At 36.3% G+C, this 25477-nt stretch overlaps 1 protein-coding gene across 1 annotated transcript in view; it reads left to right on the top strand.

Moving 5' to 3' along the window:
• SLC25A21 (solute carrier family 25 member 21) overlaps positions 1-25477 on the top strand; it is a 263275-nt gene that overhangs the window by 125847 nt on the left and 111951 nt on the right. The window contains exon 2 of the mRNA XM_076345063.1: positions 22517-22565. Within this exon, the coding sequence (XP_076201178.1) occupies positions 22517-22565 (49 nt within the window). The remainder of the gene's footprint in view (positions 1-22516; positions 22566-25477) is intronic.

Below are 25477 nucleotides of genomic sequence, written 5' to 3'. Positions count from 1 at the left end.
TAACAGTTCAGTACTGTTGAATGTATGTAAGCTTTGCTTAGTAAGCAGTAGGAGTAATTATTGTTTTTGTACATCAATCCAAAAATGATCAGGCAATGTGACCTAGAAATATATTTTATTTGATTTTTTACCTGTTCATAAAATATTAAAATGTGCAGAAGCTAGAGGAGGGAATACTAGCCAACACTGTAAGCAAAATACGTCACTGGTTATGCAAAGAAACAGCATCTTTTCTGTCACTAACAGCACTATTCATTGTTCAGGATATACAAATTTGGATAAAGGAATTGACTATGTTGAAGAAAAACAATGTTGCAATCCAGTCTTCTGATTGTACCTTAATTTTTAATGAGGCTTATGCAGTCTACTGACTTCCCTTTCACACAGAAGTGCCATGACCATGTGGCACTTTGAACTTTCTGAACGTATAACTTAACTGTGTTTGTGAGTGCAAATATAGGACAGTAGAACAATAAGTAATACATATGACTATATGAAATATAGTTGTGATTTTGACTACATATTATATATGTATAACTATTAATAATATATAACATAAATATATAACTGATCTGTAAAAATGTTTAAATCCTCCCCTTTTGATTCCACTGTGCTCTTAGACATAACTTGTTTTCAAAGATGCCACTTTATTCCTTAGCTGTGTACTGTGCCATTCTGGAGGTTGTTCCGTAACATGGACGTAACATTCTTTTTACTGATTTGAGTAGTTTAGATTTGAAGGACAAATGTAATGCCTATGAATTGTGCCCATTTTTAGATTTTTATGTTGTAAAATAAGTTCCAGTAAGAGTTACATGCACTTGCACCTTACAAATTCAATTTTTTACATCGGTATTTGTATTCCACCTTTGAGTTACCTGTCACTTGGTTAAAGAAACATGGTATGTTCAAAAACAGAAGTGACAAGTAGGAGAAAAGCATAGAGAACGGGCATAGCAAATTCAGGCAGACATATGGGAAAGAGAACAATTCTAACCTACCAAGAAAATTGCCTGTGATGATTTCTCCAATTGTGTCTAATTCCATAAATATTTTAATTTTCAAATTTTACAGTGGTCACCAACCAGTGTTGTAAAACAGCCTCTGAATCTACAACTGCTGTCTGGCTACCAATTATTTCAATAAATGGTGCAACTTATTTATGGAATAGCATTTTTGCCAACTACAGTGATCATAATGAACTGTGCCCTAAATGGCATCTCATTATAAGTTCCTTTCAGAAATAGAAATTATTTAAAAAAGAAAAAAAAATTGTGTCCTATAAGATACTTGTGTGTCAGGATTCTTGTTGATCATAATACATTTTGATATGAAAATAGTGATGGAAGGGTTCTCATCAGTCAGAAACATTTTTAGTGAACCTGCAATTAGTGGCCTAAATTAAAAAGTGTAATTCTGAACTTTAATTAATATTTAGCTAATTTAATTGAAGAAAAGACAGAAACCAATTCTCTAATTAATTACTGATTCTCTAATTTAAAAATGGAATTAGGAAAGAAATTATTTTTAAACAATCTATATATATGTGTATGTACATATTCATATGTCTTTTTTCAATTATTTTTATAGTGTATCAAATTACTTCCTCACCCAGATAGATTACAGCATTTTCCTGAAAACTTTTTATTCATTTGTTTTCTGGGTATGCACATAAACTTAAAGGACCAGGTATTTAGGAAAACTGAGCACCCGGAGTTGGGTCAGATTTTCGGGAGATCAGTGCCTGAGAGTATGCACAGATGTAGATCACCAAATGAGGGTTGCTTTCTTCTAATCTCCTTTGTGTCCCTAGCTTCCTCAAGTAATATAAGCAGTTAGCAGGCAGCAAATGGATTTAAAAGCTTTACTTGAGTGATAATACTGAGTACCAGTAAAAGTTTAAAGAGAGTACCTGCCATTAAAGGACTCTGAAACAGTAAGAAAGGAAACCTCAGGGCAAGACAAACTTAGGGGAATAGTCAGTGGAGAACTGATAGAAAAGTTTTCAGTAGAAAAGCATTTTACACCATGTAGTTACTTTACAAATCCCAGTGAGATAATTATTCATTAAATCAAAGCTTCAGTTTCCCTCCCTCCCTTATCAGGGGGTTCATGAGCGGTAGCAAAAAAAATTATTTTATGAAGGATCATGGGAGATGGAGAATATCTGTGGTTCAGTTTGGTAAAGCAGGTGGAGATTAACTTGTGGCATTTGGGATCTACTAGTATTGATTCCCATTGATTTGGCTGATTTTTCAATCGTGATTCGTGGGTTGTGAACCTGAGAAGATGCAGAACACTGACTGATACTGGTGAAGCTCATGCAGATAAAAACTCAGTAGCAAAAAGCTATTGGGATTTTCTCAAGCTAAAATTACAGGTGATCATGGTTCCTTAACTAGATAAAAACTTTCACATAGTAATGTTGAAGTGCTTTAGCTCATTATTTGAATCAAAGTAATTCTCATACTCAGCTTCCACAAACAGTCTAATAATTTAGTCAGGCAATATGTATTGAAGTAAATAGGTGTTACATAAATGTGTGAAAACTAAGTAAACAATCTATGTTTTGCTAGTTTTACAGATGCATGATGCTGTTCCTTGTTCAGGATTCCCCCAGTTTGCATCAGAATCGACTTTGATCCATTCATATGTTGGAGGAAAACTTGTGGTTCTGTCTGCACAAAAGGCCTCTCTTACTGTGTTACTACTCAGTTTCTTCTTAAGTTGAGAGATGAGTGCTACCCAGCGTTTGTCAGAGCCACAATTTTTGTCCAGCGATATACACAGGGCTTGATTTAAAAAGTTTGTTCTTTGTGCATTTATTTTTTACATTTCTAGATAAGTTTAATGGATCTGTTCCATTAAAAATACGGCTACAGAACGTCTACACATTAGGGAGATTTCATGTGGCTCTTGTTGCACCTGAAAAAATAGTTTCATTTTCACCACTAAATAGAGAGAGAACAGCATCAATGTTCATGGTTTTACATTTTAACATAGCAGGTGAGAGAGCTACTCTTCAGAATGGTTGTCATGCTAGTTTCAAAAAATACAAAAACATGTGGGCTTTCTAGAGTTGAACAGTCCGTGCTGGCTGAGTGCCAGTATAAGTAAAATGTGTAGAAATGCAACAGCCCAGAGCAAGCTAATAAATGACAGTGTCGCATGAGTTTAGAAATGAGATCTTCAGGGAAAAACAAGAATATGTGTGTCTTAAATATTTATTTGTGCTTTTGGAGAATACAAAATGTATTTTCTAATGTGCTTGAGAAAAGAAAAGTGCCTTCAACTGAAAACAAATATGATTTAAGTTAAAAGAAAACAGTAAGGCATAAGATGTAAAATTGGAAAATACTGTTTATTCAGAAGTAACAGCATTAGTAAATCAAGGCTTCTGTGAGTTATTATGGTTCCTACTGCTAGGCTGTGCATATACAGGTACAGTCTGATTTATTGTTCACAAAAATGGCAAGAATACAACAGGTGGATGGCAGTGATAAATTAAGAGGTAAAGAAAGGGAAAAGAATAAGCAGTTACAATGCAGTGATGGTGCCATGTGTGCAAAGTTTGAGTATAGCTGTAGCCATCTGAATTCTGCAGTCATCATGGGTTAAACTATCGTTACTTAAGTTTTACCCTTTTTGTTGCCATTGTATAATGTATGCATTGCCAGATTCCTTGGATATCTGCTGGTGTGACTTCATCTGATGTTCACTCAGGAGTACTGTTTTGATTAATGTTTATGTTCTCCGCACACGTCTGTTATATAGCACAGATTCAACATCGATCTACAGAGATGCAAACCTTATGAGCTGGGCTTTGATTCTGAAACATGATGATGTCCATGGCAAATCATTATTCAAAAACTATTTAATGAGAAAATGTCCTGACGGTTTAGTTTCCAAGGGGGGGGGGGGGGGGAATCTATGTACTTGTGATAGAACTTGAGAATGTTGAACATTGGAAAACACACTGTACTTAAGTTAGAAGAAAGGTTGCTGCTCCTAATACTTTAAACTTCTTTACTCCTTCAAAATTCATATTATTTTTAAAGTGACAGCAGAGGCTTGTTGTTTTTTTTCTAAAAAGGAATACTTTAATACCAAATTAAGTGGGTGAATGCTATTGTTTAAAACAAACTGTTGAGAAAGCTGTGTCACTTTCCTCAGAACAATTTTCTGTTTCACAAAAACACTCTATTTTTTTCCCTCCATTTTTAATCAGAAATGGGTTGCTTTCCAGTACAGGCTTGTACAACGATTATAAATAGTCAGGTGCAGAGGCACCAGCCAGTATTTTTGAGGAAAACACTGAAGTTTTCTTCATTGGGTCTCATGGTAGGAAACCAAATAAAAGTTGCAATCTAATCATTTATAAATTAATGGCCCTGCAACATACACACAATGTTTGTTCATGTACTTATGCATATACCATAAAAATGGTGGTAATTAGCTACACAGATGATATCCTCTCCAGTCTAAGTATCAAGTTTCAGTGCTCTCCTGCAACTCAGTAGTGCAGGACTGCTTTCTCACAGACTTTCCTACGGGAATGGTTCCAGAGTGCAGGGCTCCTGGAGGTGGTCTTGTTCTAAAGGACTTTTATGTTTTCTGCAAGAATGAATTCTCAGAACTAATTCTGAATGAACAGGCTAATTTTATACTGATAGGCTATCCAAGATGGGAACATGTAACCTACAAATTAAATATGTCGTTACTTACAGTGTCTGCAGCATTAAGTTCCAAGTGTGGAATATAAGGAATATCAAAACAATGAGATATTTGAAACCGAGTGTTTTCTCTGGCTGCTAATGCCGGGGTTTCCAACTAGCATTTCCAGGTTTTTCAAGTCTCACGGGATTTTCATGTGTTTTGTAACTTGATGTTTCTCTTTACCTGGATCTGTCATGCCAGATACAGACAAAAATGAAGGCTGAAGAATGCTGAACGTAGATTGCATACACTGAAAAGAGGAATTTGGGAACTAAAACCAAAAGGGACTCATAGCCTTAAATTGTGTGTTTGCCCTAATTAAAATGTAAGATCTGCTCTGTTATAGTGAGGCTATTAAAAGCATTTTTTTAAAGTGAGTTATGATACTAAGGTTGATAAAAGTAAAATAGAGCCTAATGTATCCCAAAATTACATTAATTACATTTCACTAAATGACACTTCAGTTGATTTTAGAGAGTACTTTAAATAATATCTAACTTATAGAAACAAAATCACATATAAAATAAGAATAGTAGCAAACACATATTAAAGGCCTGATTTTATTTAAGCAAGTAAGAGTAAAACTATTCCCACTAATAACAGGATTGTGGCTGTTCTCAAAGTAATTTACATAACCCTTGTCTAAGTCTTTGGTCTCACAATTTTTACATTAATTAATCATCCTGTAATGAGATGCCTTGCTCTGTAGACAAGGGGAGGGCAGTGGATGTTGTATACTTCGACTTTAGTAAGGTGTTTAACATAGTCTCCTGTAGACCTGTTGTCACCATATTGGTGAGATATGAGCCGGGTAGGTGGTCAATAAAGTATGGAGAGAGATATATATGGATAAATACAAATTTGTGGAAAGTTGGCTGGACTGCTGGGCTTGAGGAGTTGTGATCAGTGATACAAAATCCAGCTGGCAGCCAGTAACCCGTGGTGTTGCTCAGGGATCAATACTGCGAGCAGTAGTGCTTATTGTCTTCATTAGCAAACTGGATGATGGGATGGAGGCCATTCTCAGCAAGTTTGTGGATAGCGCCAAGCTGGGTGGAGCAGACCAGGGTTTTCTAATGTCGGACTAAATAACCTCTGGAGGTGCCCTCCAAACTAGATTATATTATGATTTCATCCATAACAAAAAAGCACGTGTTCAAGAAAAGAGCATAACAACTCAAAATTTATATTGCTAATAGTTGTCATTAGTAGTTGCACAAAGAATGCTCTGTGTTCCAGACTAAATTTTCAGTGTTGCAGGTTCACATCTGTGCTGAAAGACAGGCAATGAACAAATGTCTGTTTGAGTAAGGTGATTTCTGAGGCTGCTGCCCTGACACTATCTTCATCAGCAGAAAGCTCCTTTTTTCCATGTAACTGAATATGAAGTGGACACTGGGAGACTCTCTTCAGCCTAAGTGTTGGTGTTTGCCCCAGTTCACTATATTCAGCTTTATATGTGGCTTTTGACCAAATCTGGACCATTGGTTTCTGTGTAAGACCTTCTGCGTAACTTCATATACAAACACTACCTGGCATTACTGAAATCCATTTTCTTTCTTCCAGTCCCAGAGCTTTCCCGTGCCTTCCTCCTATTACAACCTCTTACTGAGATAAATTAGCTTTTCCTTCCCCCATTCCATGTAAAGGGTGGCCAGTCTTTGGACTTCCAAATCTGCATACTGCCAGTGCTTTATTTGGTTGTGTCCCAGAAGGTGTGGAGAAGTGTGAAAACAAGCAACTCAGAAAATTTCAGAAATAGAAGATAACAGTGGTTTCCTGACACAGCGAAACTCCACTGCATGTGGAATTCATCTGGGCTCTGATCAGACATTAGTATCACACAGCAGCCCATCCTGAATCCACAGTGCTGTCCTACTGCCAGTGGTGATGTAACTCCAGTAGATGAGCTGCACAGTAGCTCAAAAGCCAGATTGCCTTTTCTTTTTCTTTCATATCACATCAAAACTGATCAGAGAATTAGCTCTAGAGCAGAGCAGGTATGTTCACTGGCAGTTTCGGAAAATAAATAAATGTATTTTCTTTGTTTCACAAAAAAACCTTTTCCCTACATTTTCAGTGAATCAAAACTATAGAAAAAAACTTTCGTGTCATTTAAAATGTTCACAGTGAAGGGATTTCTAAAATGTTTCCTTTTTAAAGTACTGAAATGTAATGTGTCAAATACTTCATATATTTTTGCCTTTTCTCAGTTATGAAAAATAAGGTGACGCTATACATTTTAAAACTCTTTAAATATTGAAATTTTTCACCAGAATTTTTGGCTGAAAATCTTAATAAACTCCACTGATAGTCTACTTAAAAGATTTCTGTGGATAGAAGAGTGTGAGAATAAACTTACTGTGTTCTGTCCTTCATTCTGCTCTTCTAGTCTAGCAGTTTGCTTTGGAAGTTTCACATTTCTTTTACACGACACTATATTCTGTGTATCTATTGTAAACTATCTTAGAGAATATTTATATTGGCCATCATCCTGACATGCACACAGATGCTTTCAGTCTTATCTTCGAGCTTCAGAAAAAGATCGGTACTTAGATCCTAGAAAGCAAGTAACACCAAAAAATGCACTTTTGATATAGTTCTTAAAGTTTCTTGAGTTGCCTTTATGGATCTCACGTTCTCATATTGATGCCCTCCATTTATCTGACCTGCAGATAAATCCTCCTTCAACCAACTTTACAGTTTAATTATAATCTTTGAAGACACAAAGTGTGTCTTCACAAACTTCTGATGTGTCTTGTGATATTTTATTGACTCTTAGTCTTCTTAAGTTCTCTTTCTGTTCTAGCTTGTTTTGCCTGTTTCTGATATCCTTGAGTTACACAGAAGAATGCTTGAAAAGCTGTACAGATACTTAACCAGGTAATCTGTCTAGCTCTAATGGACAACAGGAGGCTCGTATCAACTTGAAGGCTGTACCAGGCTGCATCTACATTGGCTTTTTAGTTTGGAGCAGAAGTGTGGTTCAGTCCACAGTGCAGTATGGTGAAGATGAACTAGATTCCTTTGAAGGGAATGAAACTGGCTGCTCTGCTCTCAGTTCACCAAGCACTCTCCAAACCCTAACAAGGAAAAGGGGTCCAAACCAAACCAAAGGGTAAGACAAAATCTGGTTTTAAGTAAGACTGCATGTAATGTAGGTGTTTTGAGGCCTCAGCAGTAATTGCTTTAATCTGGTCACCCATTTCTGTTGTGCTTAATTAATTGCAAATATAGACATAACAGGGTAGCAAAAAGGAATTAAATGGATTAGTTGAGTCTTTTAGTCACAGTCCTCTAATAATAATGTAAATGCAAATGCTGTGTCTTTAGGAACTTTGCAGACAATTTTTGCTTCTTTGATGTCATAGTGTAGAAGAAGCATATGTCATCATTTGCCTCCTGCAAACACTCAAGGTGGTTCTGATCCTTACAGAGTGGATTTTGCAGGTCTACCTGTTCCTAACTTTCAGAGCTTGAGTGCTCAGAGACAATGCTTGAACATGCCAGTATACAGGAACTCTAATTTTCCTGGGGTTTTTTAATGATTATGTGGAGAGGATGGATTGTATTGTCTAGCTCAAGATGATGTGGGGAGAAGAGAGATTTGGACAATGAAGGGTTGACTTTGCACTGCAGGATATCCACTGTTTAGATGCCAAAAACTTGGATCTGTAGAGTACTTTTCAGATGCCGATTGCATTACATGACGTGGCTCCGATACACATATTTTTGCAGGGAAAGGATGGACATGATTAAGGGATATAGAGCTTCCCTATTAGCATCAACAGTAGTGTGGCCCACTATGCCGTGGCAGAGTCATTCTCTACAGGTGAAGTCCCTCTAAAAATACCGTAGCTATATTGAGACTTACAGTTATCCTTTTTTACTTGACATGTAACTGACCACCTGTCAGTGATTTGAGCTTGTATTAAAGAAATAAACAAGGGGATTATAGAATCCTCACTTGTTTTGTGGATTCATTTTGTTCTGAAAAAAAATCTTGTTTTATAAAACTTAATGGAGGAAATGTGTCTTCTGTGAGAAAGGATCCTTAGGAATTCATAATTACTTTCAGCATACCAGAACAAGGGCATTTGCTACCTGACCAATAAAAATCAGATCTTTTCTCAAAGGAAGGAGTTGAAAATATCTATCAATGCAGTCAGTGGTGGTAAGTTCTCATACTTTCAGTGGAAAATTATTCCTTCTCAGCTGGTGGTATTTATGTTTTTAAGATACTTGTCTTTTGGCAAGTTCAGCATTACCAGCCTCTGTGCCTCTGTTAGAGGATTATTGTTCTATCTTTGTGTTAAATACATCTACACCTTCTCCCCATCTTTTTCTTCTTTGGTGTTTTTTTTTGTTTGTTTTTTTTAATGCTGGCAAGCTGCTGATGTAATTAAGTTTTGGAAAGAAGAGAGGGTGTGGGTGCCTGAAAATGTTAAAGACAGGTTAATTCTAGACGTGGCTTTGCATGTTGACATTTCCCAGTTAACACACAGCTTCATAGTAGATTTCTCTTGAAACTTTGCCATGATATACTGCCAGCAAATGGGAGTGGTGAAAAATACTGGGAAGACCAGTGACTGCTAAAATAACACAAAATAGTGGTGCTGTCATCACCTGTTGCCACAACATAGAATTCAACAAAAATGCATGCAGAAGACCCTAGAATATTTGACAGCATTGCATATACAGGTCACAGTCAAGAAAATATTTTATCACTTTTTTTATTCTATCCACAGATACTTGATAATCAGTCATTGTGGTTTAGTAGCCTTGGCACCAAGAGTCCAGTTCCTTACTGGTATACATTAGCAGACTTCTCTGAAATGCTAGGAAGCTGCTTCCAGTTTAATAAGCAGAGAATTGGGTCCTGAATATCTTTTTAAACAAAGCACTTGTTTCAGGCCTCACCTTGTAATTGGGATTAATATTGGTATTGTAATCCTATAGTGTCATTAATATTGGTGGGACATTGGAGAAGAAAAAGAAAAATGTATACAGTTTTAGATCTCTTTGCAGAACTATGCCTACCGCAATACTACTTTGCTTCGATACACGAAGGTGGAATATGTTCTTCTTGAGACATCATTTGGAATTTGATCCTTTCTCTATTGTAGAAAAAAATGTTTACAAGCCTCAGTGGAAATTTTGGGCAGCAACAAATCAAAGATGAGATTTTTTTTTTTTTTTTTTGTACTGCAAAATTATTCAATTTCTAGTTACCTATGTAAAGTACTATGAAATTGATGAGCACTGCCTGCAAATGATAATTAAAAAATTTTTAATGAAAACCCGAATCTTAAAATGGCACTAGATCAACCTAATTTTAACAGTAATGTATTCTTTTGTCATCGTGTAATATTATAACTACAGGTAGAGGCAAAAAAACCAACAAACAGTGTATTTTAAAATCTCAGGAATATTCAAACACTGGATGAAAATCCAAACTTCTACAGCCTTAATGTTTGGGTTTTTTTAATTAAGTGAAATATTTACTAAAAGGAGCCACATTTGTGAAATAGCTGATTTTGGCTCTGTAAAAGATGAAGGGTTTTTGTTGTGTAACTGCTTTTGGTACAGTTATACTTGATATTTTTGTCACTGTTTTTCCCTGTAAAGTGGAAAAATCCCTTTAAATTTAATCTTCAATATCAAAGATTAAGAGGAATGACAAAAATGTAATTTGAGTCTAAATTATAGCAATTGAAATGGGAAAAAAACCATTGTCTTAAATATGCTTTTAAGTAGCATTCATTGTTAAACACTAAAAAGAGCCTGTTTTAAGACAATTTTTCAGTAGCCATCTGGAATTGACTTACGACATTTGTACAACAGTAGTTTGCCTATACTTTTGGATTGTATTATAAATATGTTTTCACTAGGCAGGGAACTAAAGATAGTTTAGGCTTTCATAAAAATTTTATAAAGCCTTGTCAGCCATGGAGTTGTTTCACAGCCAACGGAAAAATCAGGGATTGTTCAGTTTACATTGCAGCAACTAGTGGAGAAGTTGGAAAAAAACTGTTCCAGCCATCTTGATGGGAACCACAACTTTTTCAGAAAAGTCATTCATATACAGATTAGCAAAGACAGTGCTAGAAAGCCATTTTGCAAAACTAAAATGGGCACAATTCGGTATGCTAAGGTACAGCAATTGTTCAAACCTGCATCTCATTATAAGCTAATTCTGAAATTTTTGCTTTTATTTGTGGTCAGTTGTCTCACTCTCCAGGCAATGGCCATCCAATACTGAGCTTTCCCCTGATGGCAAATTAGCTATTATTTTTGCCAAGTTTCATGTATTTCCATGTACTACATGTGGGGTAACATCACTGATTTGAAACAGAAGTTCATAATCATAAGTAGTGTTTTACAGCATACACACTTTATTCTTGGGTATATTTTGTATAAAATATTACTCATAGATCATGAACAAAAGATGCAAACAGGAATTATTCTTCTTTGATATTTCTGGAATGTTTCTGCTCATACAAGCATGAAATTGAAGCTGTGAAATCTAGTGAGGAAAATGAGGGAGAGGCTCACCCTAGGATAGCTGGTCACTTTGTGACTGGATGGTTCACCCCAGAGTAAGAGACTTCACAATACGTTTTTTGCACTTCTATTTTTTCATAGCATTGTTGAGTTCAGCTGCTGTTCCAAAGCAGGCTGCTGTAAGGGTCTCAAACACTAGTTGCTCCATGTCTTGCGTGTATATTTTTGACAAAATTTTTATGTGTTTTTATTTAACTATTTAGTATATTTTTACCCAGAAGAATTATTTATGTTCATTGATTCAGAAGAAAAATAAGGTTTTACTCTACATTATGTAAGTGCTTTGTAATGGTAATCTTTTAGGAACATTTCCATTCCTGCTGTTAGGTTTGTCTTTGGGCAAGCTTTTCTTTGACCTTTTTAATACTTTCTGTACAGAGTTCTAGTCTGAAATTTTTGGGGCTCAGGAGTGTCCCAGTCAAAGATGATGTATTTTCAGTGTAACGTGGAGTAATGCATAGAAAATTACCATTAACAATATTACACATTCAGCATTAATATGCCCATTTCTATTTGCTTTCTTCACCTGAGCTGGAACTGGTACTGTCATTTCATTATTCATATGTCTAGATACTTCAATATGCATTTATATTGATGGTACAAAAGATAGAAAAAAATCCATGTCTTGTTAATAACTATTCAATTATTCTTAACTTTAGCAAGTATGTGACAAAAGTAAGCGTGTTGAATTGGTTTTTAAATCCCCTTAATTTTATTTTGTTTATGCATGTTTCTCCTTTAGTTATATATGGAAGTCGATTTGACTCCTGTTTTAAATCAAATCTCTTAAATGAAAGATGAAAGATGCATGCCTCTTGAAATAAGTGATGAGTAAGTCTAGCTTTCAACTATACAGTTTGGGTCAAATACTCTCTGTACGATACTAGAAAAGAACTTTGTGAAGAGTAAAGCTGAGGTATAACAATAATCCCTCAAGGTTCATAGTTTGGGAGGAAGTTACTTCTGCATACTGCTCGTAGTATAGACTTTTCTTGAAGAATAAAGTTTGGCTTCTGGCCGCACCTGCTTGCTAGCTACTGTACGTATATTGAGGCAGGCTACTTGACTGTTTATGTACCTTACCACTACTGTCTCTGAAGGCGTGCTAACTTGTTTGGAGATGCGATTAATTAAAACTTTATTAGGGAACACGAAAAGGTTGACATTTTGGAAGAGAATATGGAGGTTACAAATTGCTATTACATACACAGAAAGACATCAAGGGATAGTCTAGACTACAGAATCAGTTTTCGAAAACTTTCTCCTTTGTATATGTGTCTTTTATATAGTTTTTTTCTGTTGTTAGCTAATCCTTTGTGAAAGGACCTAACCCAAAATCCAGAGAATTTTAAGAGGTGCTCTCCGTCCACCTCACTGGCTATATATAATGCCCTGTGTGATCAAGTACCAATAACTGGAGTCATTTAGCATGCCCTCTAGCTGCTGTGTTAAACAGCTTTTTTATTCCATAAGGGCCTTAGTTTGACGATACAAGCATTTAGTGCAGCCCTGACTACTGGGCTGTAATGTACAAGAACTGCTTATTGATCCTGCAGCAGTGACAGAACTTTCTCCTTAGTCAAAATCCTACTGGAAATTAGCGTGCATTCTGTGCTAAGTAGAGAGGTCTCTAAGTAATGGGATCTATGTAAAAAAAAAGGGTACTGGGGAGGGCAGGTATGTGACTTTGTTTATAGAGTGCCACAGCTCCTGGAAGTGCAGCGTACTGTGCTAGCCAAAGAGGTGCTTGCTTGCCTTTCAGTTTTCTTTAGGATTCCTTGTTGTGTGATATTTACTCGTTGCAATGTTGAGTAGTACACAAAGAACCATATATAGCTAAATCTAAGCTCAGGAACCGTTCCATGTTGACTCTACAAATACTGAGCAATTTGTAGTTTTTGCAGATAAATCCAAAATAATATTGCCTCAGGTAGTATTTCCATAGTGAGATCAAAGATTTTTTTCGAAGTCCTGTATTTAATATTTTAAATTTGCGTTTTGTTGAAACTCTTCTAACAGTACAGTCCTTAAGGACAGGTCAGAAAGCTTATAGACTGTTGAATGTGTGACAAAGAGGCCATAAAGAATCTGGTCAGATGTAGCTAATTAAAGGTAAATGAAGGACAGCTGCTTTTTATGTTTCCAGCACATCTTTGATCTGCTCTACCCCTCAGACCTCTGTGGACAAGGTAGTTAAATACAAACTAGGAGGTATTTTAAAGACATTAAAGCCCTCCGGGGTAATCGAGTGACAGTCCAAGCAGCCATAAGCTGTTTGCTTTATTCATTAGAGAACTTTAAATGTGTCAAGAAATGGAATAATGTCCATGCTCTTAGATCAGCATTAGCAATGAAGATTACAACAGCTCTGGGACATATGAATGGGCAAACTTCTTATGAAAACAAGTTTATTGAGAAGCATTTTACTATAAAGGCAAAGAAAATACAGGTTACACATTTTCATTGCAGGAATATTGATTCAATATGCATTGAAATACCTAAAGCTGTAGTGACACAAACATCATGTAACCCAGTGCTGACCTCAGTGGTCCCTTCAATCATGTTTTAAAAAACTTCCTTTTCAGACACACATGATGGAAAGAATATGTCATATGTGAGTGACATAATAGCACGTAATACTTGCTGAAGAATTTATGGAGAATTTAGACAATATATAGCCTTTCACTTGTGTCTAGAGACTCAGATACTTAAGTTTGTAAATTGCAAGTGTTTATTTTATAAGTCCAAGCTTTAATGTCAATACAACATCAGTAAAGGATGTAGAAAAACTAAATAAAGAAAAAAGATCAGTTAGCTATATAAACAACTCTTTATTGCTAGTCATTTTGGAAAAAGTGACTTTGCCCAGAAATATTTGCGAGTCCAACTCAATATATTTTTTGAGAATCATTTGATATCTTAATTTTTTAATTATTATTTTGTAAATAGGAATTGGAATGGAAATTAAGGTGAAGCAAATTCCTGTAACGTTCTAAATGGTAAATTCTGGAGATACATGCCATATTGCCTCAATAATATTTAAGAATGTGGAGAAAATATTTGCTTTTTTTTATGCTGTGTGCTGTCTTTTGCTCCGTTATCTTTTGTGTCAGTACCTAAATGTTGCATTGTTTGATTGCATAATCAAACTCTCCATGGTATTCATCCCCACTGAAATAGCTTTGGTATTTTAAAATCAAGTAAAGCTGTGAAAAGTCTGGAATTTTAAAATGGTCATGTCGACTGCCTCTTTGACTATGCCATAAATGCAAATTTCATAGGTCTTACCACACAAAGAACATTGCTACATGGCGTTGTACCTCAAAAAGGCTCTATGTGAGTAGTGCAGCTGGAATTGCTTGCCTATGAAAGTGCTGTATGCTAGTGGAGTCTGGAAGAACCTTTCTTCCAAAGGCATGTAGATGTAGTAGAAGATCCTCTGTGACTAACCATTGATTTTTCCTGGGTGATTTGACATTTCCTCCTAGTCTTAGTATAGAAGTGTTTAACTATAAATAATTTAAAACTAACTTGATCCTTCAAATTGTCATAGATTTGTCTAATGACAGATATATAAGTATTTCTGCAGTCAAGTCACAGACATGAGGTTAATCGAGTTGGTAGGTCTGTGAACCAAGGACTTAATTTTTTCATTTTATAATAAGCAGCAAATAAAAAATTGAAATTAAACTGGAAGATGGCCTTTGTTTTTACTCAGCAAACCATACTCAGAGAACATAAATGAACATTGAGCAGTTTAATTGAAGCACACTAAAAGATTCACTGAGCTGTATTCTAGGCAACAGTAAGTATAAAGATGTGGTTATTGCTGGCAGCATGAGCATAATATACTGATTTGGCTGATTGTGCCAAAAACATTGTGAAAAGCAATCAATTAATAAATTTGTGCTAAATTTGGAGTAGTTTGCATACATATTTTAAACATTAAAGCTAGATATTTTTTACCCAGAGGCAAGAAATACATTGGTAAATTATTACAGAATTCTGCTAAATGTAAGATAGGTATATCTTGTGGATTGAGGACCCATGGTTGTGGCTAGCATACTTACACCTGTTCCACTCACATTGAATCTATGTGTATCAGCTTGGCTGTGTGATAGACTGACAAAAAAAAGCCCATACTATGGTAGAACTACTGTGAAAGGGAAATACAATAGCTTGATAGGACTATTTGTCTTCAATTTAAAGATCCAATAAAAATAAGTCAGAAAGGGAACTAAATATAAAAATAATCTTAGTTTTTTTAACAACCTTTATTTTTTCATTTTTTTAACAAAGTGCCTGGGACATCAAAACAAACATTAAGACCTTTATAATACGTTCCTTACTGACAAATGCTGCATTGCAAATGTTGGTTTATTACTACAACAACCTCTCAGTGCTTGTATATGCATGTATTATCACAAAGTGGAATTTGCCCTTTCAAAGGCTATAAATGCATATGAAGGTTTATGCATGTATGCCCGGGTATAATCACAACTTAGGTTTGAGTATCTTGTATTCATGGCATGACTATTTAAGAAGATCCATACCATTTTCTGTCTTTATTCACTGAACTGCCGTAACCCAATTTTCAAGCTCAGCAAAAATAACAGAATATAATTACTTTTCTCTTATATTTGCAATAGAACTGAACAGTTGACCATCTGGTAATAATAATGCTTTCTTTAGCTGGGCAGGGAGCAGTGAAATCGTGCAGATACTAGGTAAGCATTGTCAGCACCAAAGATGAGCAGTTTGAACTGTCTGATGTGAGTATTGAGCATGAGCACATTTCTAGGTCTGTGGATTGGGACTTGGGAAGCTGAAGGAGATTTACAGCTGAGCAACAGCCGGTCTAGATGACATGCTGCCTGAAAGACTCATTTCCAGCTCCTGTCTTCCACACATCTAGGATGTGATTCTCCAGCACTTGAGTAAACTTTACTTGAAACCTTGAAGATTAAAATGCTAGTTTGCTATACAATCAAGGAGCCATTAGGAATTCAACACAGGCTGAATTGCTTTCATGGAGAGAGCACTGACCACTTTCAGCACAAATGCTGCAGGCCAAACATCAGAAATTTCCATCTGCTGCTAAAGTCCTGGGGTTTTTTGAAAGCCAGATAATCACTGCTCCCAAGCCTGCTATTCCTCAGTTTCCAGATAGCGATGCTACACTGACAGGTTGCATCTATTAAGGAACACTGTTACCTAACAAGACGTTGAGCATGACCCAGCTCCTCCTGTAGGCATGCAAAAGCCGCCTTCTAAAATGCGTTAGGTAACGATGGTAAACTAAGAGCTCCTCCTGGGATTAATTGTGATCAGCTAACACATTTTTAAACACAGACATCCTTGTCCACACCAAGGGAAAAATCATATTCAACGTCTTGCTTAATTAACATGTTTTCTAGTATATTTTCTCAGTGTAGACAAGGTCTCTAAGGAAGAATGACTCATGAATGCAGCATTGCCATTATGGAGTACTTTTTGGAGTAACTTTCCATTTCTCCACATTTTCTAAGGAAAGCATTGATTTGGCTCATTACCTAAAAGGTTAATTAATGTTTGCGAGGAGCTCCAGGGTACCATTAGTTAATCCCATACCACATCGCTGAATAGAATCCTGGGCAAGAGTTAAAATATGTGTCACTTTCTGAAGTGAAGGCTAATATGTAGATCTTTTCCAGCATAGTCAATGCATACTGCTGTATAGTTTTCCTTGGAGCCTACTTGACACATACTACAATTGAGACGGGCACAATATGTGACTGCCTCCCTAGGAAAGGAGTGGGCCTTGGCTGCCTCACATATCACAGTGAACCTAGCATTTTGTGGACTTTTCTGAGGGACGTGTACCCTTACAGAACAGGTAAAAGCTTTGTGTGTCTGTGAAGTTGGAGTGGGACAGCAGGCTAATAGAAATTAGCCTGTGTAGCATTGACTGCAGGGATACTTTTTTCCAGGCATTGATTATTCTTCAAATAATGCTGTTACAATCAGGAAGAGGTTCCATGCTTCATCTTGTCAGATAAAGTGTTTTAGCCAACAGACAAGCAGATTTAAGAGGAATTTGTCATTGTTTTTGTTAGGATACCAAGATCAACACAAGATTCTTTCTGTCAGACATATATTCTCAGAAGGAAACGCATAGTACGCATAAAATATTTATGATCATTTCTTACATTGTAACTATATCTATGTAAAAGCCAAAATAAATACCAACTGTTCCAGCTATACAATATACAGTGCCTGATGTGTTTATTGCCACATTTTCTATGACCAGTCTCCTTTCTGTTGTGTTTCTCCAGTGACTGTGTTATTCCAGGGAAATGAGTAACGCAAGGGGAGGAGGGTGCATAATGACTTCTACGCTGTAGGGGGTTGTCTGAACTAACACATGGATCATGCTCTACATCTCTTGAATCTGTATTGGAATCTGTGTTCAGGATGTATTATGCAGAAAACATGTAGAGGGTGAGCTGCTCAGGTTTCTTTGAAAGACAAATCAGTGTATATCACAGGCACTTCACACTTTCCAGTTCATAGCTCTGAGGGTCGAAGAAGAGCTGAAGGCAAGAATTTGTCTCCTAAGGAGGAGCCACAATGATTCTATTTTTATCTGTGCTATTTAGCAAGTACTGTTAACTAGATTTCATTCTTTTTCTCCCTATTCAGTGAATAGACGAAGTATGGAAACACCTGGGGAGATGAGGAGAGCTTTAATCCTGTGCTGCTGAAATCTCAAACTTTCACATTTTTGCCAGATGGATAATTAGAGCACATTTTAAACAGAGTCATAGTATTCTCAGGCCATGTTGTATGATTATTGATACAAGATTTGTGTCTGTGATGGAATAGAGGAACAAAGAGCAAAGGAATTCAAAATACCCACCAGTTGCCAAAACGTTGGCATTGAAGAGATGTATATGAAGATTGCCAGTTTGAAATTTTAAGTGTGAATCTTGTAGAGGGAAATGTAATGTAATCCATAATGGGAAACAATTTAAAAACAGAAGATATTAGTTGGAAAAGGGAAAATGCTCTACTGAGGAGGGTCAGTTTGGGGGTCAGTATTTTCTGTCATTTTATTCCCTCCATGGGCTCAGCTAATGAGCAGAATGTTTTACATAATAGAATTCTGGACTCCCTTCTCGGTTGTTGATATTCCACTTGTGTACGCTCAGAGGATGTCAATGATGACAGCTGGTTATTTCTTCAACACAGAGATTTCGATTATGTCTTGTTTTATGGTTAGTATCCAGTTTTCACAAGGAATGTTTTCCCACCCAGAAGACAACAAATGTTGGACTGACCTAGTAATTGTTCTTTCCTATATTTCCTTTGGGCTCTTGTTCAGCTAGTTGGATCTGAGTTATTTTAAACATAATTAGGCCATCATAAATCACTGTGGGTTAGTTCACATGTGACATCACCAAGGAGACCCAATGGGACGATTAGAATATGTTTTTGGGCAATCTATCTATAGTTATGTTAACTCCTTTATCATGAAAATTAAGTTTGTAAACAGTAGTCTTTACAGTGTGACAAGTTAAAATATATTGCACCCTGATATAGCTGTTCAGCAAATTAGATTTTCATAGTGCTAATTGAATTTGTCACAAAGTTGATGAACATTAGCTAAAGAAAGAGCAATATATTTTATTTTATTGAGCACATCTCAGAGTGCTTGTAATTTAGTAGGGCCACCACACTTTCTGGGCAGGCTATCAAGTAGGATGTTGTAATGATTTGCATGACGACTATAGTAGATGGAAAAATGTAGCTTGTGTTTGTAGCAGTTCCATTAGTGCCTTGCACAGCATGTGCTCCTTTGGTGCTCTTCAGAGAGCTGTGTCATAACCCCAGCATCTTTTGAAGAGTTCTGTCTGGTGAAATCAAGTAACTATACACCGTTTAAAACCTAGTGCGTAATTAAATGATGAGACAAAGGAAAGACTGAGAAAGGCAGATAACCAATAGAATCCTGAAGTTATCAAAACAGAACTCTTGCCAAGGACCTTGGAATTCATCTGATTCAGTTGCTGGAAAAATGCCTGAATTAAAAATTATCCTATGAGGACCAAGAAAGTAGAGCCAAATTCTGGCACTGTACAGTTTTCTCCCAAAATGGACATTAATGCTGCAAAAACAGAATAGGGTGAACAACCCCTGGCCCCATGCTTGGCCCCCTACTGTAGGCTCTATCTGCCAAAAAAAGATGGAATAGAAGATCAAAAACGGGGGGGGGGGGGGGGGGGGGGGGAGAGCGGGGAGGAGAAGTTGGAAAAGGAGGGTGGTTGGAAAGGAAAGAACTCATAGGCTATGCCCCCTGCCAGCACTGAAACACTCGACTGCAGCTCCACTTGCAAAGCACCTGTTGGCAGCTGTTGGAGTAGTTTATAGGTTTTGGGACAGAATCAGGATAGAAAACTTATAGTCTGCGTTCCCTAATATGACGTGATTTGGCCTTATTTTAGTAAAATAGAAGTCATTCCTGGGTAATAATTATAGCAATAAATATACCTGTTCAGAAATAACTACAGCTTTTGCTTTCTAGAAAAAATATAACAAATATTAAATCGCATGATTTTGAATGACTCTCCTTACTACTAGTATTAATATTCTTTGGCTGATATCACCTATGTTGTCTTCCTTTTATCCAGAACTGAAAAACAAAACAACGTTGCATGGAGTGGAAAGAAAATACGACAAAACAATGGTCGTAAATATTAAGTTGATACTGTCATTCAAACACAGTGGCAGGAAGCTAGGTGTAAGAGGTTATCATCTCGCCAATTTCATGTTTTGCAAGCTTTATATATTAGAGTGGAATGACAGAAAAGTAGGAAAATTGTATATGTTAAATTAGAACTCTCAGCAAGTATTTTATGTCAAGAATTCAGTTTAAACATTTCAACATCTTCGCAAACTTTCATGTAAACTGCTGTTCAGATACATTTAGTTGAGAATGTTAGCATTACAGTTTATGCCCTCCTTCTGTTACTAACTCCAAAAATTACTTGTTTGTGTACAAAAGCTTTTGCAGTCCTTTGTTGTTATATAAATAGATTATTCTTCCTTAAGAGAAATATATAACAATTATCAATAATAGGTGTATTCAATATGTAAAGTATATCAAGCAGAAAACAAATGGTTATTTTTAAATATAGGTATTTATTACAGGCTGAGCTAAAAACTGTATTGCTTTTATTGGCTAACTCTCCTTTGACTATAATGAGAATTTTCCCTCTGCTAATGCTTTGGTTCAGTGTAAAAGGCTTACTTAGGTAAGTACCTGTATTACTCAGAAAGTTTGGATAAAGTTGAAATAGAAAGTAGATAATGTTTTGGCATTTAATCCTTTCTTATATAAACTTAAAACCCCCCACAGTTTTCCTGTTCTACTTGAAACACTAAACTTATTAGTTCTAAAATAATTGAAATTTGAAACTTTAAGCCTTCCTTAGATTTATATTCCGTAATGAAAAAAAGAACTCAAGTTTCTGATGCTGCAGTGTACGCTACCCAGGCAGAGCCTGGTTCCTGCATGAAGCCCACCAAGGGTCTTTCTCCATCAAGTCTGCCAAAGAATAGGGCCAAAATGCAAATTCCATTAGTTCAATAGTTTGTGTGTGGAACATTTCAAAATGAGATTTTCACTGTGTGTTAGAGTAATTCTTTGCCTTGCTTAGAAAGAGTAAGTAGTTGAGTAGCCTAGCGTGTAATAAATTTTCTTAGGTATTAGAGACTGTTAGCTTTAGTGACACCTGAGCTCGGCCATATTCTGTGCCATTAAAATAAGAGGACAGGATCTGGACCTTAAGACAGTGATATCTGAACAAGGAGAGCATCTAGTAGAACACAAGCATGTGCTTAATTTCAGTGGGACTGTATGGTATGCATAAAGAAAGGAATTTGCAGATATTTTAACTTGAATAAGAATGCTTTCCTGAATCAAGATTTTTAGAAGTTTAGCCATGAATCACCAAAAGACACGTTTTGTATTACAGAAGGTTTGTAATTATTTTTGCTGTAATAATAAATAGATGAAATAAATGCATTCAAACATAATAGTAAGTATAGTCTTCACTTTAATGCATGTTGTAGCATTAAATTTATTACTCTGGATAAAAAGAGACCATGGATGCTTAAGAGCCTTAATAAACCAGGGCATAGAAAGTTCAAAACCACGATAATCTAGTATCTTGGACATACAGATACGTATTTTCTCAGATTTTAAATTCCTTTAAGATCTGTGTAGTTGGTTTTATTGTCTCTGCACACTGACAGATCTCAAAAATACACTTTTACTGTGATCCTGATAAATACATCTTTTTATTGTATGTTTGCTGTTTGGAATGAGGGTGATTACAAAATGGACAGAGGAGTAGGCAAGCCTAGAAAATTTAGGCAAATATAGAGAAGCTCTGAAAGTTCTCCCCGGGCGACGTATGCCGGCGAGCATCGGCAAAATGTGGGTGGTAGACTTCTGGACTTTTCATGAGGTGTCACGTGGGTGGAAAAAAGTAACGTAACCAACGTTGAAGCTGGTGGTGGCAGGTGCGTTCGGGATCTTCCAGATCTCTTCTTTGGCATTCCTCCCTTGCTATTCACACCCTCCATTCTTGGACATGGAAAGTCCCCGGCATGTGAATTTAATTGTTCACGATGAGCGGTGGAGCGGGAAGGGAAAAAGCCAGGACTACGCATCAGCATCAGCAGAGAGCAGGACAGGATGAAGAACCAGTAAGGCTGCAGCTCAGATAGCCAGCTCAGGAATCAGCTGTCGTTTTAACATCAAATTCATCTGAGCCCCTAGCACTGTCTTGCATAATAGCAGTGTCTTTAGGGATTAGTCTTATATGACAAAGAAGCCAGTGCCAAGCTGAACTCCCTTCCTTTACTACTTTCAGCAAGACTTAATGTATTTATTTATGATGCCAGTCAAATGTTCTTGCTGTTCGTAAGTCAGAAAACTGAGCAAAAACTATGATTAAATTGATCACATAGCTTAAGTCCTCACTTTCCCCACTATAATGAACAACTAGCACTGTTTACGGTCTAAAATCCCTGATGGTTCCAATGCACGAGGTATAGAAGTACTGCATCACCAATGATACGTTTAGGTTTTTACTTTACTTTTCAAACTTCAAAAACTATTGGAGTCAGTGAAAATTAAACTACTATTTGTACAAATGTTTATTAGGCCTTTTTTATTATTATTTTATAGGTCTTGTAGAAATTTGCCTGATGCATCCCCTTGATGTAGTGAAAACAAGGTAAGATTCTGCTTGAACAGGTTTTGTTGACACTGGAAGATATCCAAATTAGGAGCTGTCAAAAAATAAAATGCTAGAACTTCTCCAAGTAAGATAACTTGTGCCTTTAATGGCATTTATATTTACTTACCCATATCTACAGCGTTTCACAGATGGAATTTGAATAGCATGACATATTTCTGATTAGAGGTCATCTAAAGGTGCTAAATCTGTTTTATGACATGTATTTTTAATGTTGTAACAATCATATAACATGAAGAGGGCTATAGTTAAATTCACTTACTATATGCATCATCTGCAGTAATGCTTTTATATGTAATTGGGAAATACCATATTGCCTCCAAAATAATTTTCACGGATTTTTGAGACGTGATAAAAATAATAAAATAAGGTGTTCCGTGTTCTTTCTGTAATCTAAGTAACTTCATGCTTTTATTTTTTCTTATCTTTTTATCAGTCCCTATTTTCTTTTCTGAATATTTGTGCTTATGTGAGTATAAATGATTAAGTGACCTGGAAAATTTGGTCAAATGAGGTTTTTTTAATGTTGATTATTGAGATGGAAAAAGAATAGTTGTGTTTCTAGTTTCTTGAGTATCTTTTTGCTTTTCTATGCTTTTTAGTTTTCATATCAATTCATAAGTGAGTGTTACCATATGTGAAAAGCAAACCAGAATGCAGAAGCATACAATAAGAAGGAGAAAACTTTTCATGCCATGTGTGTTACGTGCAATGCCAGTAATTACCATATACTGCTCCTGGAGCTCTCTCTAGGTCTCAGTCATGTAGGCAGAAAAGCTTCACTGGGAGATGGATCAGCCCAAAACAAATTATGAAGACAGCTGTGGTCTCTGGAATATGCTTGAAGCAGTCAATTATGACTTGAGATTCTAGTTCCAGTTAGCCAAGGTGTGAGCTCGTTACGGATGTATTTTTGGCTTCTGTTTAAATCACGTTCTGGGGTTTGCCTAAGTCCTTGAGATACACTTTTCTGCAGCTTGCATTTTGCAGAAGGAGGCCATCTGTCTGTGTGATTGCCCAACACCAGAGGACGGTAATGCAGGCTCCATCCACATTAACTGCTGCTGAGGTGCTGTAGGTACTCCTCGGGGCTTGGAGTTTGCTCAGGCAATTCTTCTGTATGCCTTCATAATATGGAATGTGTTGATTCATATAGAGGCAGTATACCTGGTAGTTTCAAGGGTCCTCTCTGCCCCTCCAAGTACCACTAAGACCTTGCTATTAAAACAAGATTTACATAAAAAGATTGAAATTAAAGACTCGGAAACAACAGGGTACAAGCAAAACAAATACGAGACCAAATTTAAAAGAAAAAAAATCTGTCTTGCTCTGCTGTCACGTGGTCCTTGTGGGATGTGCTTTAGTGACTTCATTTTGGCAGGTTGTGCTGTAACTCACCTATAGGTCTCAGGCTTTTGCTTTTACCTCTTCCAGTTTTCCTCTTTGTACTAAACCAGGAGTCATGTTCTTCTGTAATATAAACGCAGCATCAGTGATTTACTTCTTATGTCTTTCATGCCTTTGAGGTTGTCATCCTACACACCCTCGTGCCCCCAGTCTTAGTTGAAAGAACTTAATACATATCCTTAAAATCATTCATTATTTAGGACATGCTACATACCATATATCATAAAAAGCATTAATTGCACATCTGTTCTGATAAACTGGCAATCAACAGAGGTACTTTCAGCTTTCTGATAGAAACCACACACACAGTGGACTCTCAGAATACAAGGACAGATTTCCCCATTTCTATTCCAGATTTTACTGGGTTTGTCATACTTTTAGTAGTGAAAATGTTAATCAGATCTGAGATCCAGAAATGGAAAGCATTAATGAGTGTACAGGGATGTTTGTGAAGTTGTATCAATATTAAAAAAAATAATAATAAAAATTAGGAACCCTTTAAATGTGAAAGCTGAGTCCACAAGCAGTGGAATTAAAGAGGAAAGCAGGAAAAAATGAAAGAACAGTAGGTGTGCAGGAGAAATCAGTTTATGGATCATGGTGAAACCAAGGGGCTGAATCAAGTAAAAAATCCATTAAGCAAATTTGTTCATTTGAAGAAACTTCAAGTGAAGTTGAGTTAACTCAACTCTTCTGCTGAGTTAGCTGCAACTCTTTGCAGAAGCGGGCAGCACCCAAGTAATAGTTTTTCTGTGTTTTGTTGATGCAGATGTATTCAGAGATATTACACAGATTTTGCAGTAACATTTCTGCTGATCTTAGCAGATGTTAGTACTTGAAAATACTTAAATTTTGAAAGCCAATGAGAAAACCAAGAATAGAATATCCTTTGATCTCATCCATCATTCCATTCTGTGTTCCTAACATCATGCCGCTTCCTTTCGTTTTGTAATAGTCCAAATTTACTATAGCAGATTAATTCTTTGATGGCCTTGGAGAAGTTCAAATGAAACATTGTTTCTAATTCTGAACTTTGGATTTAGAGTGTTTTCTAATACATTTTCATTTCCTTTATTCCCTTGTTGCAGTGCCTGCAAGTACTGCACTGCACTTACTCTTTTCCAACATGGTATTGATAATCTGTCATTTCCTAATCACTTGCAGCTATTACAATTTTGGTGGTTTGTTTGGGGGTTTTTTCCTTATGGTTAGGTGAAAGGATGTATAAAAGCACCATTTGTTGCTTAATTTTTATGGTGTTTTGAGTTTCCTGCCTTTTTTCTGTAAAGTGTTTGGTGGAAAGAGTCCCATGGTCTTTTCAAATTAGTGGAATCTTATTTGATCTAAGCTAGCATTCTGAAGGAGTTTAGGGAAGATGCCAAAAGCTCACATCTAGTGGACTGGTGGCTTAGCATCTTTGCTTCGTTGATTTTTTTTTTTGTGTGTGTATGTTTTTAATAAAAAATTGGAGAAAAGAAAGTTCC

This window comes from Aptenodytes patagonicus, chromosome 7 (genome assembly GCF_965638725.1).
Source record: "Aptenodytes patagonicus chromosome 7, bAptPat1.pri.cur, whole genome shotgun sequence".
Lineage (NCBI taxonomy): Eukaryota > Metazoa > Chordata > Aves > Sphenisciformes > Spheniscidae > Aptenodytes > Aptenodytes patagonicus.
This window is presented reverse-complemented; position numbering and strand designations above follow the sequence as displayed.